A 14,273-nucleotide genomic window follows, 5' to 3' on the forward strand; every position below is an offset into this window, starting at 1 on the left:
GTCATTCATCAACTTCACAATCAACAAATACACTTATGAGATTCCACCTTTGAATAACGTTATACCTTTTAATACAGCAATTACAGCGATTACATCAATCAAACTTCCTTCAACCTTCTCTCATACTCCTTCAACAAAACTATACCATTGTCTTCAACACCCTGTACAAAACCCTAAAATAATTAAATTAACTTGCGCCTCGAGGGTCTACACAACAACAACACCATCAAGAAGAAACCCAAACATTCAACCACCTCTCCACCCACGAACAAAGAAGAATAATTCTACGCTTAACCCACCCAGACATCTGGATAACCACCCAAAACCATTGCGAAAATCCCTCCACATCTATCGATCCATCCACACAAACCATCGCGATGGCCGTCGCATCGATACAAGATCGAACAAACGAGTTCCGATCCGTCCTAACACAAGTACAAAAGAGACAGGCCTCCTCGAAAGTCGGAGCGCAGAGACAATCACTCCTTTCCGATTCCCAAAAGGCCGCTGCAAATGGCGATGCGAATGCACATGGCAAGCCGCGGAGATCTGAATTTGCGAGGAAGGCGGCCGAGATTGGGAGAGGGATCACGGGAACCATGGAGAAGTTACAAAAGTTGGCGGAATGTAAGATTGGATCTTTCTATTATTTTGAGTTGGAGTCGTGGAGAATGCCGAGACAATGGGATGCAGAGACAATAGGATGCAGAGAATTGGATACTAATCTACGAAATAGTGGCAAAACGCAAAACCCTCTTCGACGACCGACCCGTCGAAATCAACGAACTCACCTTCATAATCAAACAAGACCTCTCCTCGCTCAACCAACAAATCTCCAGTCTCCAAAGCCTCACGCGCGCACAACATCCCAAAGCCGATCAAGAAGGCGAACACAACAAAAATGTCGTTTTCATGCTCCAAGGCAAACTCACCGATGTCTCCGCCAACTTTAAAGACGTCCTCGAGGTCCGCACCAAGAATATCCAAGCCTCGCGCTCCCGCACCGAGAATTTCGTTTCGTCAGTGTCCTCGCATGTTCAGCCCAATATTTCCCAATCCGCGAGCCCTCTGTATAGTACGCCCACGAGAGGAAGTCCAGGCCCGGGTCAGGATTTGTTAAGCTTAAATCCCGTGGGTGATCAACAGTTGTTGATGATGGAAGAGGCGCAACCGCAAAATGAATATATTCATCAGAGAGGAGAAGCGATCGAAGCAATTGAGCGGACGATTAATGAACTCGGAGGCATTTTTGGACAATTGGCTACGATGGTTTCGGAACAGAGTGAGATGATTCAGAGAATCGATGCGAATACAGAAGATGTGGTGGATAATGTTGAAGGAGCGCAACGAGAATTACTCAAATATTGGTCGAGGGTATCTGGTAATCGCTGGTTGGTTGCTAAGATGTTTGGTGTTTTGATGATTTTCTTTTTGTAAGTTCTTCCCTCCTCGTTTTCTCTTCTTGAAATCTCCTCTCCCATTCTTAAAGCTTCTGATCAATTAAACTAACATGAACCACAGACTTTGGGTCTTAATCGCGGCGTAGAATGAATGGTTCTTCTATCGATATACATGACCTAACGCAACACTGAATGCATGGAAATGAGATGAGAAGAAGCAATCAATTGTATTATTATTATTACTGTTGTTGTGGTTGTAATAGATGAGATGAGATGAGATGAGATATACTTTTTAATAAATGAAGCCTCATGAAATGAATGGCATAGTTATTTATGTTTTTCGAGAATACCATCATTTTCACGAGTAGATACCTAGTAACTATCTATTTTATTAAAAATGAAAATGAAAGTAGAAGTAAAAGTGGAAGTAATAGTAATATTAAAAGTAAAAGTATATATAGAGACTAAATATATACTTTAATACTATACTATTTATTCTATACTACATTATTTATTCTATATAGATATCTAAATAGATATAAATTAATATAAATTGATTATTATCTTTTTCTCTTTCTTTTTTTATATTTATTTATATGTCTCTATATATATATAGAAATATATATAGAAATATATATAGAAATGTATATAGAAATATATATAGAAATGTATATAGAAATATATATAGAAATATATATAGAAATGTATATAGAAATATCTTTTTATATATCTCTCTATATATCTCTCTATATCTCTCTATATATCTCTCTATATATCTCTCTATATATCTCTCTATATATCTCTCTATATATCTCTTTATATTTTTCTATAATATTCTATAAATAAAGGGAGAAGATATGTATCTAAAAGAACTAGATGAATTAATAGATAGATAGATAGATTAATAGATAGAATAATAAAAGATAAAATAAAATAATAATCCCTCTCCCTCCTCTCCTTCTCTCCTCCCCTCTTCAAATAGAATACTCTTCAAATAGAATACTTATATCCCATTCCATTCATTTATTCATCCATTCATCTCTCTACTAGTACTTCGTTCAAATCTAATACTCCGTATATATAGTAAGTAGATAGATAGATAAATAATTACTAACAAGTATATGAGAGTTCTGGAACCTACTTACCGCACATGTAACGCTTTTCTGGCTAAAATATAGAATTATTCAACTTTTTATACCCTAATTTATTTATTATAATCAAAAATAAAATTGAAAATTCTTTTGGAAAATATTATTTAATTAATCAAATTTAATAGAAAAATAAATAGAATATTTTTTTCTAATTTTTTTAAATAGGATTTAAAACAATCAAAATTGAAAACTCTAAATTTTTATGAAAATTCGCTTATTTTATATAGGAAAAACATTACTTGTTAGAATTTTCGAAAATTTTTGATTTCAATTCCAAATAATTAATCAATAAAAATGATAAAAAATATTTCAATTAATTTTTTATATTCGGATTACAATTGTTTATTATTTCTGATTTTTTTCAAAAATAAATACAAAGGTTTCAATTAAATATTAGATTTATTAGTTTATATAAAAAAACTCATTTTTTGCAAGGATTTTGTTACATTTGTTACAGAGGTACAATAAGTAGGTTCCAGAACTCTTACATATAAATATACGCTACTAAACTTCCATCTAAGGACAAGTAAACTAAATTCTAAGCTCTAAGCTCTACGATATTTATTTATATTTATATTTTTATGTCTGTAAGAAATCTACAAAATATCTCGACACCATCTCGAGACCATTTACTCATTCATATACGGTATATTCCTTCAAAGATTAAATAAATCCTACTAATAAACAAACTACTTGTACCCACTCACCCTGTGCTACTAATCTATCCATCCATCCCATTCATTCCTTCCTCTACACTTTCCCCTCCCCCTCCAAAAAAAAAACAAAAAGAAACCCCCACAAAAAGTAAAGTTAGGGTAAGCCCCAACTCGCAGAATGCGGCTTCTGTGGATCGAACACAGTGCCTCCAGATTAATCGTAGAAACCGAAGTGCACTTCAGTCTGGCGCTCTCCCAAGTGAGCTAAAGCCGCTTGGGTGTGTTGTTTATTGATTGGTAAAATGGGGGGTTTAGGCTTATATTTGTGTGGATGTGGGAGGGGTGAGGATGGGTATGGGAATGGGAATTGAGATGTGGGTTGTGGGTGGTGATTGGTTGGATTTAGGGTGGGAAGTGGGGGTTTTCCGGAGGGGGAAATAGAAGGGAGGGGTGCTTGGATTGGTTTGGAGGGATTAGGTGAGATTTGATGTTAGTATTCACTATCTATCTATCGATTAGTCGATGACTTTAAGTAAATAGCTGTCATGCAGATAATCTAGCTAATATACATTTGTATCCCCTAGACTATCAATCCATGGCACCTGTGTAGTCCGTGCACTGAGTAAGAACATCAATAACCTTATAAATAATATTATATATAAAAGTTTTGATATTGTATTTGAAGATCAAAATATATTGAAAAAATTATATTAAATATATCAATTATATCTCTATAGTTTTTTAATTGTGAAATAATGATTCTGAGATTTTATAAATATTATCATATTTCACCTTTGAAAATAAAAGAAATTTATAGACGATTTTTATATAATATATATTAAAAAATATATATCAAATTAAAAGTTTAATATTTATTAAAAAAAAAAAGAATAAATAAAAGATTATATAAAGATTTTAAAAATTTATTATTTATTTTTATTAAGATTATAAATTTTGAATCATTATTATAAAAAAACGTATCAAAATAATAAGAATTCTCAAAATCCTGATGATCTGATTGGTTAATTAGATTCTTTTAAGCGAAGGTGTCATGGAGTGATAGTCTAGGGGATAGCATATCGTATCATCACTCAAATTTCAAAAGTATATCCACCAGGTGATCACATAAGTTGCCTAATGGCAGAATACTCACATAATCAAAAAAAAATCTAAAACCAGCCCCGCGATTACATAGCTAGATAAAGTCTTCGGAGTTTCGTTACATGTATCGTCTCATCTGTTGCGAGTTTCTTTTGATACCGGCTCGACCGGGTGACCTACCTAGGTATTGATTATAGAGCAAATTTTTGCTCGGAATTAGGACGGTTAAGTTTTGAATATCTGGTTCGTTCTTGTCTTGCGATATATATCATGGGAGCGTGATAGGAAGGGGGGGAGTTAATAATCCATGAAAAGAGTATGGGTATGTTGGAAGCTGTCATATCCATATAGGGAAATGGTTTCGTTCAGATCGTTAAAATATGCTTTTATGCGCAATACTGATAGCGTATGTATGCTGTCATAGATATAGGGTAGGGTAGACAAACACGCATCTGGATCTTAATTTTCCATGCGAGCACTTGTCGTGAGAATTCTTCTGGATGTAGAGAGAGGACTCGAGACTTTTCATTATTAGATACAGCAAAACCTCTCCATAAGGATTCCTTTTATAAGGATAATCTCTCTATAAGGATATATTTTTTGGTTCCAAAAAAATTTTGGGCTAAAAATAACCTATATCCTTAAAACCCTTTTATTAGAATATTCTTATATTTCTTGATTCCAGGATTATATATATCTTTATTGAATCAATAAGATTATCAGGATTTTAATTATTATATAATATTATATTGAGAATTTAAATAAATTCAATTGAAATAAAAAAACTATTATAAAATTGATTTGATTAAAATTAATCGAAAGAAAATTATTACTATATCGGGATTAAGTGGAATCTTTATATAAGGATATTTCTATATATTCTTAAAAAAGACTATAAAAACCGATATCCTTATGGAGAGGTTTTACTGTATTATTTGTAAGAGTTCTGGCCCCTGCTCACCGCACATGTAACGCTTTTCCGGCTAAAATATGGGATTATTCAGCTTTTTATACCCTAGTTTATTTATTAAAATAAAAGATAAAATTAGAGATTTTTTTAGGAAATGTTATTTAATTAATCAAATCATATAAAAAAATGAATGGAATATTTTTTTCTAATTTTTTAAATAGGATTTAAAGGAGTTAAAGTTGAAAATTCAAGATTTTTATAAGAATTCGCTTATTTTGTATGGGAAAAATGTTACATGTTAGAATTTTTGAAAAAATTCAATTTCAATATTATATAATTATTCAACAAAAAATAGTGAAAAATATTCCGAAAAAAAATTTATATTTTAATTATAATTATTCATCATTTGTATTTTTTTTGAAAAGAAAATATAAAGATTTAAATAGAATATCCAATATAATAATTTATATGGGAAAACCTCGTTTTTGCGGGGATTTTGTCACATTTGTCACAGGGGTGCGGTAAGTAGGTTCCAGAACTCTTACATTTGTATAGGTATGCTTTGGGTAATATGCGGCATTTTAATTTTGCGTTGCAAAGGGTTCAACAGAACAGACAGTGACTGGGAATTGAATGAAAGCTTCAAAAGTTTCTCTGAAGAGATTGAAAGAATTCGCACTTGCGAATCCGAAGATATATGGAGAATTCACGAATGCGCCATCAGATTTGCTCGAATCAACTCATTCTATCTCAAAGTGCGCATTAAAGTTAAATGCCATATTTGCACTACTCACAGATTTGGTGCATCAATTCAACTCAATGAAGACTCCCTAGAAACAAGAAGACAACACGGTTTACAGCTATTTATTCTGGTAAATACGATCTTTCAGACACAGGAGATAGTCATAGGATGAGGTTCATTTTGAATTATAATTGTCTTTGTCTGGTCTAAGTAAGTACCTAGGTTGGTGGGATGACCTGGGAACTATAGGGGAAAAGAACGACTTTATGTTGAGTGCGAGCCTTTTCGGTGTTGGAAGTCCATCCTGTCTTTGCATTTTCTCATCTGCGAAAGGATTGTTCTAATGATTTATTGTATTTTACTCCTTTTTATGCTGAGATGCATGCAAATCTTGTTATATCTTGTTTTCTCGTTTTTGAAAGACGTACTCCCACCGATAAATATCAAAAATTTTGATGTCAAAAAGGCGAGGAAGGTATGAACGAGAAGCTTCATTCTAGGGGACCTCCAACAAAATCTCTTTGGATCATTACCCGTGGAAACTACAGGCCGTCCAGAGACCCCCAATCAAAAGCCTACCAATTCCTTCCATTCGGCATAACTAGTCATCATATATTGTGACCAACGCAGTCGTCTATGCAAATTCAACTCAAATTTCAATGAATCCACGCGAGGAGCCCACAATTGCATCAAATCTGTGATTTCGAGTCGTTCATCCTCTAATAAATGGTGCCAAAGATAATCTTTCCTTCCACCAGGCCGAGGACATTTGAAGAAAAGCCCACCTGCTAATTTCAACGAGTTACGAATCTTCCTTTGCCTCTTTGTTAAGGCGCCAAATTCAAACTCTTCTTTGAGACGTTTTGTATCTTTGACCGTCGTCATAACACTCATCGCAGCGCGGATTACCGAGAAAATATCATCGTCCATCCAGTTCAACTTTTTTGCCAGTGGGGAAGGATGTTGTAGTCTATATAGATCGGCTGTGTTGAAGTATTTGTACCCGGCTAATCCACTCCAATCTCTTAACACATGGTGGAGTTGGAGTTCAATATTCATTTGGTGAGACGAAACAGATTGCTCGGATTCTGTGTGTAGATTCCAAATTGGGGCTTTCAGTGAAGTCTCGGCGATCTGTTTTGAGAAAAGAGCATAGAGCACATGACAAGTGAGTCCAAGGAGAACAATTGAGCTTGGTGGTAGATTATCTGCAATGAGGTTGATGATGTCCAAGGGGAGATCTATCAGATGAAGGCTGGCTTCTGAAAGGATGTTAGTCAATTCTTACATCATGATCATAGTGTAAATGCTCACCTCGAGAGACATGTCGAGATATTTTCTTCTTTTTGTTCTCGGCAGCCTTCCCTATTTCGCCCTCGTCGTTGGCACCTTTCTTTCCCATATTTCCCTTCATATTAAGATCCATTCGAAAAGTTTTGGAAATTGAGTAAAAGAGAGATACTTAAAATAACCGTTGTTAATCGATTAAAGTCTAAACTCTTACGGTTCGAATCGAAAATGGGACTTTGTAATAGGGAAGAAGTATAGTTGAGTTTACTTTGACTCAGACTTGTGCTAATTAGAAAGCAATGTTTGAGGATATAAGGGGTTACAAAACCGTACGCGACCATAAGCGAGAGGTATAGTAAGGAATACTTTGCTCAATGTGTATACGGTGTTATCTGGGAAGATGATACGGCATGTTTAATGATAATCAATAGTTTATCTCGATATAGATGGAGTTGGATAATGATTCTTACAAATCAAGATGTTTGATCTCTAACTATATGTTTTAATGTATTGGATAAATATTTAATTATGACGTTTAATATTTCGGACTATTCCAACAATATAAGGGTTTGAATATCCAGAAGCAGTTAGAAATTTGAGAATAGTTTAACGTTTCGATTAAATTCAACATCTCAGATAATCTGAATATTCTAATTAGTTCAGGAATTTTGATGATCTTCATTAATAAACTATAATATGGACAGTTGAATACTCTATATTCTACACACTGTGAAGACTATCAAGACTGAATCTCAAAGGTGTGATATTGAAGAAAATCTGATGTGGAATAGCTATCGAACTCTTTCAAATTGTGAAATAGTATCGAAATCACTCAGATATTGCATCGCCACATATTGATAATCGGTTTATGATCTCGAAGACTGTCTTGTTAGGTCATGACACATATCTATAGACCAAACAAGACTACTACGTCGAAAGATAGACCGTGACTGTGGAAAAATTATTTGATTCTTCAATTGATATATCCTCCATTTCGATACTACATCAAACTAGTGAACACTCGCTATTTTACCTAGATTTTCTATATAAATTGCATTCTTATCTCAAGATCTTCTGGCCTGAGTTGTCATCACATTCGGTGTTGAGCCAGGAAATCGATTGTCAGAATATAGTGAATTCTACACAATAATCATACTTGCTAAATGGAAACTTTCTAACAATTCGGGGATACGGCTTGTGTACGGCTTGTGTGTACGGCTTGTGTAAATTCATGTTACGGTGCAATTTGCGCCAACTCCCCACGTTCTATCCCATACAATTTATCGTACGGCTAAGTTATTGAAGATACGCAATGATATCGAGGTATATAAGCATCAAAAGTATCGCTCCTAGGATCGACTTTCTTCTTCTTCTTTTTCTCTATAAAATCATAAAAGTCGAACATCCTGCGACTGAAAGTCAGTTAAATTGTGCTGATATTCAAAGTCTCAACATCAAACCGTTACCATCAAGGATTACTTCACGATCCCGCGATTCAAACTCACTTTACCATCAATTTTTCCCCTTTGCCAGTCACACATCACCATCAAATATGATTAGACTCAACAAGAAAGTTACAAAGGCACTACCAGCCAACCGGGCAACTTATGATGAAGAAGCTGCGGCTCTACATTGTATGACTCTCAGTGAAAAGTTGGATTTCAAGAGAACGCTGAATCAGGAAAAAATAGCATTAAGTACGAAGCTCAACGTGCAAGGTGGATCCAAGACCAAAACTCGTAAGTACCAAAGCATTTCGATTTATCACGTAGCACACTAACTTATATTTTTAGAGTTTGGAACTCCCATCAGCAACTCCCACATCTCAAGATTGCCACAGGAGGTACTCCTTCGAATCGCGAGCAACTTAGACTTCCATGGAAGCCAGAACATAGTATCATTAGCGTTGACTTGTCGAAGCTTTTACCTTCTCTTTAGTGACGATATCAAGCGTGTGAATCTCAAGCAGTTGATATGCCGCTGTACGAACAGCGATCTCCCACAACATGATATGGATCATGGTCACATGCCCAAGTGTCGACCACGCCCACTTTGATCTTCCATAGAGGATTGGACCGGTCTTGAAGGATATCTATATGCTTCTGGGAGACATGATCACTGCTGCCCACGTCAATCAAAACTCAAGGACTGTTATTATTGGTCTCCTCGGGATCGCCTTCATCTGCCCTGGCCAATTGAAACTAGAGGGCAAACTACAATTCGAATCAAGAATCAAGAAGAGGCTACCAGATCTCTTTGCCATGCTCTCTCAGTTGGACTTTTCATCAAAGTTTCCGCGCTGTGCGATACGAAAACAGATTTCTTCATCGGCCGAGCAAAGACATGTCACTACGCGGTCCCAAGTCTCAAAAGAAAAGAATACAAGGCAATTTAGACCGACAAGCGAGGCACTGCTGGGGGAAAGAGATGATGTTGGATTATTCTGAGTGGAGGGAGATGATTGGGTTTTAATCAGGGATGATTTCTACTTGTGCCATTCTACGGAAAGAAAGTGTTGGAAATAAATTGTTGAATCTGGGAACTTTACAGGAATTGGGTGATACAATGGTTCGATCTTATGATCGCTAAATAGAAAATCTTTAAACAATGATTCATAGCGAATACAGACAAATTTTATTCAATCTTGCAAAGAATTGACAAATCAAAAATTGTAGTGATGTGACTTTCAATCTTGCCCTAAAATCCACGTGATCAATTCTCCAGTCAAACTGTAACCTGTTTCATCATGAAAGTGGCTTCAAGTGATATAGTTGGGGTAGGCTATTTTAGCTCAGGGTATCCAAAAGGCCGAATTATAACTCAATGATAAAGGTATTCAAATACCTATCTAAGAGAAATTAGAACTTTGAAGACAGTTCAATAATTCAATCAAATTCAATATCTCAAATGACTTGAACATCCTAATCAACATAGGGGTTTAATAATTTTCATCGTTGGATTGTAGAATATTGAATACTCGGTGAATTTAGTCTTTCCAAACAACCTTCAATGTGATCGTCGGGTAATAAGCTTTTAGCTCTGGACGATTAATCCTTAACAAAAATCACTATTTGAAATTCTAGTGTTTGACGAGAATTTGGTTTCTTGGCATGACTAAACAGTTTGAGGTTGGAAAAGCTTGTAAAGATAAGCAAGAGTCATTATGTATCGAAGTGTGTATAGATTTTATGTGGAAAGCTTTAGGCAAACTATCAATTAAAGTTTTGCACCTTAGAATGCCGACCTGAAACAAACTTTTGTCCATTTTAGGGGAAATTCTGTAAGTTCTCTTCTCTACCATTTCCGTGATTGTTCGAACTCCATAAATTGCGTATGATCTCCCATTCATTGGGCAGCTTTGACGCGTGCACTCTTCATCAATCTCCATCAATATCCAGCCATGGTATAGAAGTTCAACTTGAAAATTGGCTTCTGATAGACTAGTCCATGCTATTCGTTTGTCAAGTGGGGTTGATAATCAATGACTCTTACGTCGCTGAATGTTAGTGAAGTACGGCTGTCTAAAAGTTTTACGGCTAGGCTAGCGATATGATTCATACGGTTGTAATGTCTAGTCACGAAGAGACTAGCTGTATTACAGTACCCAGCTTCTTATAAAGTGCATGCGAACACACCTCCACAGAAGGATGTTCAAGCTACCCTTCAAAATTTCCACATCTACACCACCGAATAACTTTTCAAACTCACAATCTGAATCAACGAAAGATTCGAAGTTATCGTCACTATCAAGCTTAAATTCTTAGAACATTTCATAATGCCATCAGGAAAGAAAGATCATGATTTGATTTCAATGGCGCTTCCCAAACCCGCTGAACCTCTACAAGAATATCATGTCGAGCTCAGTTCCCAAATCTCTGGTAATTTTCTTCTCAATTATGTTGCTCTAATTCCTGTTCAGCTATGCTAACTTATCTCTAGCTATCGAAAGATCTACGCAGCAGGTTACAAACCACGAAAAGAAGTCTATAATTGTTGTTCTACCTACCGAGATCATTGCAAACGTCATGGACATCTTGGTCCCACATTTGGCGTAGTGTTTGGCCTTACTTGTCATGATGTATTTGATGAGTACAAGCGTCAGTACCCGAATTCAGATGCCCTACTTCTGGAAACCCGTCTATGGGATCAAGACTCAGAGGAAGACGTTCAGCACCCACTATTTCGACCATCCGCTCGACTTCATGAACTACTTGGTGAATGGATGGCAAGAGGCGATACCACAAAATACTTCTACTTTCGAGATCAAGCTCTCGGATCATCCGACCTCTTGATGTACTGCGCCACACCAGGATGCGACGTTGGCAAGTTTCTGCCCCGTGACATTTATGGCGAGGAAGCTGATCCTTCTGGCCATGCTTTAAGACAGTTGCTTCTGGCATGGTGCGCCTACGTTGAAATTCAGAGAGGATGGCTACAGTTTCGTGGAGATGATGAGTCTCCACACTATCCTTCTCCGTTTAACATGGGTGGAAAAGCATGGTTTGATGAGATGTGTAGAATTATGAATGTATACAAGAACAGAGAACCAGAACACATATTCTTATACATCATCAGAATAGCTATCGGTGTAGCTAATAAGAAGTATGGCCAAGATTCTTCAGTCATTGAAGCGAGAAGAAAGCAGTTGCGGAAACAGTAGAAAAGACTGTGAGAGTAGGCTTTGTATTATCCAGATCAGTAGTGTGACTGAAACTACTAAAAGTTCTGAAACCTAACTGATATCCCTATATCTTGCATAACCCTGTATCTTGCATACTTTTATTTATCAAAACAAAAATGGATTATAAATCGAAATATTATTATAATTATTTCGAAATTATTTAATGAGAATTTTGGAATTACTTTTATATAATGGTAAAGTTTTGGAAGATTTAAGATATCAAATAAAATATTGATTGATTTAAAACAATATCAATTTTAAATACTGATAATTTAAGAAAAGTTTATATTAGAATTTGTTTATAAGATTTTGGAATAATTTATTAAATTATTTTATATTAATATTATCGAGATAAAGTTTAAAATTTCAAAAAATATTGAAATTCAAGTTTTATAGAAGTTTTGAAAAATATATATGATTTTTTAAAAGATAAAAGTAATTGAAAAATTGTTTTTAAAATATCGTTATATATTTTAATAAAATTTAATAATTGAAAATGATTATTTGAATTTTATTTATAAATTGAAATATTTATATAATAGAAAGTATATAATATAATGATAACAAAATTATATAATAATAAAGTTTTAATTAGAAATAATATCTAATTTGATTAAAAATTAATAAAGAGAAAAAATAATATAAATAAAATATATTCATTAAAGTATTTGAATTAAACGGTTTAATATGGTTTTTCAAAAAAAATTAATAAATGTTTTTCTAATTTTTAAAAGAATTTATTATTAAAAAAAATCTTCAAACTCTATAATATTTCTAGTAATTTTGAATATTAAATTCGATTATAAACTGATATTATAAGTTATTTTATTGAATGTTAATATAAATAATGATTATATATTTAGAAAATTATATCAAAGAATAAAAAATTCAAAAAATTCAAAAATATTATTTAAATATAATATTATCTTATATTTTATTTATTAGTATTTTCCTTATAAATAATTATATATATAATTATAATATAAAAAATAATTGTTTATACTTTTTAATCAAAGTTATTATATAAATATCAAAACATAATTAAAATCTTCTAAAAATATTATAAAATCATTGATTTATAATTGATTTTTATTATAAAAAAGATTAATTCAAAAAATTCGAATTATATATTGGTATAATTTCGAATTTTTAATAAAAAAAACTACTTTTTTTAATTATGTATATTAGAATATATTAGAATTTATATTTTTTAAAGAAATAAATATTCTTTTTTATTTGCAATATTAAATAAATCGATATAAAGAATTTTATGTAATGATTTTTAAAATTAAGATTTAGATTTATATATTAATATATTTGATATTTTAATTGATTGATAGTAGAGAGTATATATTATTCTATTTATTTTATAAATTTTGAGAGAATTTAATGATTGGTTGATTATAAATTGAATTTAGAATATTGATGTGAAAAGAAATAAAAGTGTGCAAGATATAGGGTTGTGTAAGATGTAGGGATATCGGTTACTTATTGTATCTCTATAACAAATGTAACAAAATCCCGGCAAAATTTATATTTTTCTATATAAATTAAAATACTATATAATTAATTCAATTATTGATATTAAATTATAAAAACTTGATAGTAAATAACATGAATTATTTTATTTATATAAAAATTTCTAATTTATTTTTAAGTATTTTTGTTGAAAAGTTATATAAGCTTTTAGTTGAAAAAGTTTAGAATTTTTAATTTGTAATGCTTTTCCTATACAAAATAAGCGAAATTTTCGAAATTTTTCGAACTTTCAACTTTAATCCTTCAAAAATACTATTATAAAAATATTTAAAAATAAATGATATATTATTTTGAATAATTTAAGTAATTCTGAATCTTTCTATAATACTTTATTCAATTTTATTTTATATGTTTATAAATAAACTAGGGTATAAAAAGCTGAATAATCGTATATTTTAACCGGAAAAGTGTTATATGTATAATGAGTAGATTCCAGAACTCTTACATCAATATAAAGTATTGTAAATAGTAGTGAAAGGGTTTCGGGGCGTAATTCATGATTATTGATAATTTTATTACATTATAGTGATGTTGATTAGCTTTATTTTATAGTTATATTATATAATCAAGAAATATATAAGTGAAAGTGGGGATAATACCGATCAGGGGGGGCGTGCTACGTGTGTCCTCTCGCCCCCGAGCCGGCCCCTCCGAGTTTCAGGCCCTGTGTGCATTGCACACGTCATGTATTATTAGTTAGGCTCACGAGTGATAGAATCGGGAAGATCACATGACTAGACAGCAAATTTGATCATTAATTTGGCTTGGTATTGTGTCGAAAACCCAAGTAGTCTTATACTGGA

At 33.1% G+C, this 14,273-nt stretch overlaps 4 protein-coding genes across 4 annotated transcripts; 3 read left to right on the forward strand and 1 right to left on the reverse strand.

Annotated features, from left to right (window-relative positions):
* Positions 1-377: 377 nt before the first annotated feature.
* Positions 378-1,546, forward strand: EAE98_002692 (uncharacterized protein; the record flags this gene model as incomplete). The annotated part of the gene is made up of 3 exons (XM_038950312.1): positions 378-627; positions 737-1,433; positions 1,522-1,546. 3 exons carry the CDS (start codon positions 378-380, stop codon positions 1,544-1,546), a joined length of 972 nt encoding a protein of 323 aa, XP_038812841.1.
* A 4,981-nt stretch (positions 1,547-6,527) lies between these two features.
* On the reverse strand, positions 6,528-7,374 carry EAE98_002693 (uncharacterized protein; the record flags this gene model as incomplete). Its single annotated transcript, XM_038950313.1, has 2 exons — positions 6,528-7,222; positions 7,275-7,374. 2 exons carry the CDS (start codon positions 7,372-7,374, stop codon positions 6,528-6,530), a joined length of 795 nt encoding a protein of 264 aa, XP_038812842.1.
* Positions 7,375-8,802: 1,428 nt separating this feature from the next.
* EAE98_002694 (uncharacterized protein) lies at positions 8,803-9,645 on the forward strand (the record flags this gene model as incomplete). The annotated part of the gene is made up of 3 exons (XM_038950314.1): positions 8,803-8,989; positions 9,044-9,271; positions 9,317-9,645. 3 exons carry the CDS (start codon positions 8,803-8,805, stop codon positions 9,643-9,645), a joined length of 744 nt encoding a protein of 247 aa, XP_038812843.1.
* A 1,380-nt stretch (positions 9,646-11,025) lies between these two features.
* Positions 11,026-11,910, forward strand: EAE98_002695 (uncharacterized protein; the record flags this gene model as incomplete). The annotated part of the gene is made up of 2 exons (XM_038950315.1): positions 11,026-11,128; positions 11,210-11,910. The coding sequence occupies 2 exons, from the start codon at positions 11,026-11,028 to the stop codon at positions 11,908-11,910; spliced, it is 804 nt and encodes a 267-aa protein (XP_038812844.1).
* Between the last annotated feature and the right edge of the window lie 2,363 nt (positions 11,911-14,273).

The sequence above is a fragment of the Botrytis deweyae genome (assembly GCF_014898535.1).
Source record: "Botrytis deweyae strain B1 chromosome Unknown BDEW_005, whole genome shotgun sequence".
In the NCBI taxonomy this organism is placed as follows: Eukaryota; Fungi; Ascomycota; class Leotiomycetes; order Helotiales; family Sclerotiniaceae; genus Botrytis; species Botrytis deweyae.